The 6,531-nt window shown below is 49.9% G+C and overlaps 1 protein-coding gene across 1 annotated transcript; it reads left to right on the top strand.

The window, feature by feature from the left end:
- Positions 1–3,365: 3,365 nt before the first annotated feature.
- Positions 3,366–3,968, top strand: LOC119382074 (uncharacterized). The gene has a single exon (XM_037649806.1). It carries the CDS (start codon positions 3,366–3,368, stop codon positions 3,966–3,968), a length of 603 nt encoding a protein of 200 aa, XP_037505734.1.
- Positions 3,969–6,531: the final 2,563 nt, after the last annotated feature.

Here is a 6,531-nt window from a genome sequence, read left to right as displayed (position 1 = left end):
GACGTGTTCACATGCAATAAAGCTTCTCTGCGCAAGCTCAAAGGGGCTCATCGTGTCTGTTTTCATGCCTGAAACACTAAAGCTTCAATGCTCTAAGTGCCATCAGAAACCTTTGTATCTTCTTCACAGTATATTTAATCAAAGTCTTCAATCGTGCTACGTTGACACCTTCGAGACTCACGGGTTCTTCTAACTCATAGAGTTTCATACAATAACCTAGAGAGGAAACTGGTGCTGTAATCGTTCAACCACCATGGGAACGATGGGAAGTACAGGCTTCGGATTAGATAGCGTTAGCTGACGAACTGTCTACGGATCTTTTTCTACAGTTTCAGTTTCTTTCTTCACGAGGCGTGGGTAGTGGAGTCCGTTGCAAAGCACTCACTCAGTGCCTTTGTTGTTCAAAGAGGCTGAAGAACGCTAGATCTCTTGGTTTGCTGCGACGTTGCAGCTTTACAGGTTGTATTTGGCAGTTTTAGCAAAGCGTCGTGCACTCACCGCTGCGCATAGATGTAGCGTCCCATGCCAGTGCAGGAAATTGCAAAGAGTTCACGTCTGTTTGATAAGCACATCTTGCCAAAACTCGTTCAAATTGGCTTCAATACGAAGGCGAAGATAAGTAGACGCACCGTCACGCTCCTCTGACTTGACTTCATAACAAAACGAGAGATGCGTTGGGGGCAGGCCACTTCGACAGATGCCCTTGGCATCGCAGCAGATGATGTTTCTCACTCAATGCAGTGCTGTTATTTCCATAAATATATAATGCGTACTTTCGAGGAAAAAAAAAAAGAGTTTATTTTCAAGTGTTGTAAAAGAATGATTCATTATTTGGCGATGCCAAATTTGGAACACAATTGCAGAGCAATGCATACCCTAGTGGTTGAATTTGTTCGGGGTTCACTTCGATCTCACGGTCACGCAAACTTTTTGTAATAAGTTTTATGTACAAAAGAACGAAGCAAGTTTTAATTGGAAATAACTTCATATCACTTTGTTTTACACTCTGCAAACAAGCGTCGTGAATTTCAAGAGCGTAATTCATCCAAAGCAGACCTGAAGCCAGTACTTCCCATCATGGTATCATTCTCATGGTCATACCATGGTTGTTGAAGCGCTGTTCAAGGAGCCCACATAGACACTAGCACCAGATTCCCCTCTAGGTATTATACTATGAAACAATAACTCACATGTTAGAACTCACCACCAGTAAATTCGGAGTCATCATTTTTACTACTTCATGAAAGCTATAGTACTCTACGGTAGATTACTAATATCAGCGCTGAATTTGCAATGCAAAAACAAGTGCAAAGACTAAAATTTAAAATCTACTGATTTCTACTGATATTGCATGAAAAAATCTGCTACCATATTTTTATGCGTCGTGGCAACACTGGATGGAGGGCCAACTAAGCAATACAGGCATGCGTTTGTATATGGGGATAAGGGGGCCTCCGGGATGAGACGAGCAGCACAACAAGCGACTGGTTGGAACAAGTCCCTACTGTTCCCAACCAAAGAGGAGGTCAAATTGGAAGAACTGTGCTCTGCAATTGACGCAGCTAACGACATTTGGGAGGCATCAGAGGACATGGTAGTGATACATGCGGGCACCATGGAGGCCACGCAAGGAGCGGTCACCCTTGCAAACTTTACAGCAATGCTTTCATCCAAGCTAACCAGCTGGCTGGGGAGAGCTCAAAATCATCGCTTTGTGATCTATGCCCTTGCGGATGAGGCCTCAGGAAGCAAAGAGCAGCAGGACCGGTGCAGGGAGTGGAACACCTTGGTTCAGGAGAAATTTAAGGAAATGGGTTCACAGGTTGAACTTGTGAGGACCAATTGGGCCATAGTAGATGGAAAGACCGCACACCCATACAGCGGGAGGACGGCGGAGAAGCTCGGCGGATGCCTTGGCCGCAGACTGTATGCTTTTTTAGGCCGAAACCCAGATGTATCAGCCAGGCATTGGGGACATCACAGAAGGCCCCACCTGGCTGAGCTATGATGATGGCGCTGAGCCAAGCTCTTTGGCCAAATGGCAGGGATAGGGACCCCCCCATGACTGGGACGAAAGCAGGCACCCGAACGGAAATACTAAAGGTGCTGCCCGGCCCCCAAGGCTATGCCCTGCACACGACGAATGCTTACAAAAGGAAAACAAGGTGCAAACTCAAAAGAAGGCCGAACCAGGTTATTTTCTACCTGAAAATGCGTGGGGGCCGGCGTGAAGGGAAATGGGAGGAGTTGTTTGGCATCCTGCAGCGAGAGAACATTGTGTTGGCATGCCTCGCAGAAATGCATCTACGGGACTTCGGAAAACCTCCACCTAACCAGCAGTTTGTCTGGATGGGTTTGAACCGCAATAAAGGTGACCACAAGGGTGGAGGCCTGGGCTTCCTCGGCAAGGTGAGCAGCAAGTGGGAACGAGCCTATGAAACGTGTGGAACATATGTGGATAACTGGTCGCATTGGTAGTGAGAAAGTGGCACTGAGGCTGGTGCACCTGTGGACGGGCAGGGATTCGTATGAAAGAAACACTGAGATCCTTAACTGCATGGAGAGGGACATTTCAGAGCTCAACCTGCCAGTAGTGGTTCTGGGAGACTTTAATGTCCACAGTGAAGACCTGGACGATAAAACAGATAGAGCTGGGAGGCTTCTGCTGGCATGGGTGGAGAGGCTGGGCATGCTCATAGTCAACACTACACAAAAGTGCACAGGTAGGACCACTTGGGCTGCACAGGAGACCATGTCTTGCATTGATTACTGCATAATGACACCCGACGTATTTTCAAAATTGAGCTCCATGGCTATTGATGGCACTGGAACATTGAGCCTGGGCAGCAATCACAACAACATCACACTGTCCTTCGGCATTTCTCCACCAAGTGCAGTTTAAAGCGCCAGACTAGCACAGCTGCAGGATTAGGTGGTGTGCCCCCAGGGACGACAGTGTTAAGTTAATTCTCCTGAAGTTCCTGCGACCCTTTCTGGCAAATTTTTCCAGCAACATGACTGAAACACACGCCAAAAGGAAGTTGCCGCACACCAAGCCACAATCATGAAAGGTGCTCAAGGTTTGAGATCGGCAAACAATAAAAGAATGCATTGGCATTTCACAACGTACGAAGTGTGTTCCTTCTGCATGAACGTTTTCCTTATTGTAACTTGGATAAGTTTCTTAAATAATGGGCTTTAACATTTAATTAGTGGGTTATTAGGGACACAGCAGTTGAGCAGCCCTATTAAGGAAAGTGCAGCAAAATATTTTTGCAGAAAGACCCAGATTGATTCCAGTCACCTAAGATGCTATTGCATTTTTCCCTTGTAGATAATGTAAGTGTGCTGGTTTCATTGGGACAATGAAGAGAGCGGATGTGGGAACTTCCCCAGGGTGCGATGAATTGCTGATGAGCCTCATAAAGGCACTGGGTCCGAAAGCGAAGGAAAGAGTGGAGAACTGTGTCGCTGAGGCGCTGGTGAACGCCAGAATGCCAGGGGATTGGAAGCAGAGCAAGGTCAGGCCCCTGTACAAAGGTGCAGGCAGTCCAAGGGACCTAACCAGCTACAGACCTTTAGCCATAATACCTGTGCTGGCCACGCAGGTGGTGAAGTCAAGACTCCAGCGGTGGGCAGAAGCCACCGGTGTGCTGGGCGAATTGCAGATGGGCTTCCACCAGGGATGTCGCATAGAGAACAACCTGTTGATTCTCACCCAGGGCACTGAAATGGCGAGTCGGACAGGGAGCCCACTGTATGTCGCTTTCCTGAATATTGCGAAGGCCTACGACTGTGTGGACCATGAGATTTTGTGGGCGATACTTAGAGAGCTAGGCATGGTGGAAAAGGACCTCGAACTGCTTCAGGCCATCAACAGTGATGTAGTGGCAGAGGCAGAATGGGAGGGCCACAGAACTAGGCATTTGGCCATACCTAGAGGTCTCCACCTAAGCTGCCCACTATGACCTGTGCTCTTTATGGTGTATGTGGCCGGGGTAGTCCAGCACCTGGAAAACTCTGGTTGCGGTTACACCATAGCGCACTGTGAAGGCAGTCGACAGGTAGTGAGCCACATTCTAACGCTGGTGTATGCTGACAACTTTGTGGTGCTTGCTGGGTCGACAGAGGAGCTACAGAGGCTCCTGGCCACATGTGGAAAGGAAATGGGATGGCTCCGATTGAGTTTCAGCCCCACAAAGTGTGTAGTGATGGTGTGGGGGGCGTCTGACATACAGTCAGACACAACGTGGAGGCTGCAGGACAGTAACATCCTTCTGAGTGCCGCAACTAAACACCTAGGAATACGGCTGACAGCCGGGTGCAGACTCACCTTCAGCTCAGCGCATGAAAGAGAGCAGCCCGATATAAGGGGATCCTGTTCCAAAGAGCACTGTGATCTTACAACGGACATGAGGTTGTGAGAGTGCTATGGTAACAGTACCAGGCCTCACATGCGCTAATGCAGTGCTTTGCCTCTCTGCCGGCATTCGGGAGTTTTTGGAGGGGCGCCAAAGGGAAATAGGAAGGCTGGCACTGGGCGTACACAAGCACACACCAGTGGAGGCAATCCAAGGCGAGATGGGATGGTCTTCCTTCAGAGCAAGACAAGCGGTGGCCAAGGCAAGTTATGAGAACGGGCTGTTGAGGCTCCCAGAACAGAATATGGCACGCCAGATGCTAGCCCAAACCATCTTCGCGAGCAGATTGATAAGGTGGACGAGACGCACAGCGACGCTACGCCAGCATTGTGGGCAACCGGCGGTGTGTTTGGAGAAGGCGGAGGAGGAAAAGAGGACAAAACCGGGAGAGGGGGTGCGGCTCAAAGTTCGAGAAGTGGAAACGGCCGCATGGCAGAACTCCGCCGCAACAAAATCATCCCTCGAGACATACCGCGGCGAGACACTCAAAATAAGCACGGAACGCATCTACAACAACTCGAAGGGGAGTTCTTTGCTGGTGGAGGCGAGGGTGGGTGTGCCGCGGACTCGTCTTTGGAGATCACGATTCACAGAGGGACTCGGGACAACATGTGCCCCCTGTGGGAGCTCGAACGAAACGCTCGGGCATGTGGTCCTCGAGCGCAACGTGGTTACAGTGTACTAGAATAACCTTTGGGTAGTGGAAAGAGCGCGCGACATGGCCTGTGGTTTTCCTTAGTCATCTATGACTGTGTAAGTCGTCTATGACTGTGCATATGATGGGGAAGAGGGACATTGCCAAGGAAGGTTTCTTCGAAAATTCACGAGGAAGTGGTTCGTTGGCGGAGGCACGCTCTGGCGCGCTACGTACTCTATACTACAGGGCACACTATCTTGACGGGCAGCAGACGCAATGCATCCTTTGCAATGCAACAGAGGAGACAAGACAATCGAGCAAACAACGGTTGGAACACTGGTGGCGGTATGGGGCACCACGGTGATTCCCGTGATTCCAGTGATCCCTTGGCACCGCAATCAGCCGCAGTGCTCTGAGAAACATGCCGAGAAGTGACGCACTGGAACGATTCATCGATCAATGTGAACGCATTCCCATTTTGCGTGTGTGGCTGTGTGTTAGGTGGCTTTTTTGTTGTTGTTGTTGCTCAGGCTATGCCACGCATTGAGCGCAGGCGACCCGATCCAAAGGGCCAGATCGCCATCGCCATGGGAGAGCTTCTCTCCAATTCTGTTAACCGCCGCACGTGGCGCTGGCGTCAAAAAAACCGAGCAAATCGTGGCCATCACAGCCGCTGTAGCACGCGGACAAATGGACAATGCGGTGACTTTCAAGCAGGCTGTGTGCACCGCGTGAGCAGTTTTTACTTCTTTGTGCTGCGTTTTTGCTGCATCGTGCGCTCAAGCAGTAGTTCAAGCGTACATCAAACAGCCAGTCATGGAGAAGAAAAGAAAAAGAGCGGAGATGCGTTGCTACACACCAGGTTGCAAGACCGGGCACCCGGAATTTTGCAAACACAATGAACGGACGTTGTCGTTGTTCAAAGCTCCGAAGGATGAAGCCCAACGAAAGCAGTGGGATAGAAATTTGCACTGCAAAGACAAGCCACTATCAGAAAATTCGGCAGTGTGCGAACGACATTTCGAAGCGCAGTTTATCATGCGGGATTATGTGCACATAATTGATGGCAAAGAGGTGAGGATCCCACGCGGCAAACCTCTGCTGACCGCCAATGCGGTACCAACTTTGCTGCCCGACTTACCGGCCTACCTTTCCAAGAAAATCGCACATAAACGAGCGGAGAGAAAGTGTCCGGCTTCCTGTGCTGTGGCACCAGCCAAGAAAGGACGTTTGTCGCGTCGCGACTTTCATGCGTTCGCTCTTCAAGACACAAATGTGCAAGACGAGAACGTGAGCCCGAATTCGAACGAGCCCAGTGAGCCTGTTTCAATAGAGAGCATCGCTGGCAAACTCAGTCTTCCAAGCCTGTGGACAAAACCTCACGTGCCAGATTTTGATGCGAGTTTTGTGCCCTACCAGTACCGTGACCAAAAATCCATTTGTTGTCGTGAACGAGAAGCTGCCAGTGTTTAC

Source organism: Rhipicephalus sanguineus, chromosome 2 (assembly GCF_013339695.2).
Source record: "Rhipicephalus sanguineus isolate Rsan-2018 chromosome 2, BIME_Rsan_1.4, whole genome shotgun sequence".
NCBI classification, from domain to species: Eukaryota; Metazoa; Arthropoda; class Arachnida; order Ixodida; family Ixodidae; genus Rhipicephalus; species Rhipicephalus sanguineus.
The sequence above is the reverse complement of the archived record's forward strand: the minus strand, read 5'-3'. Positions and strand labels throughout refer to the sequence as shown.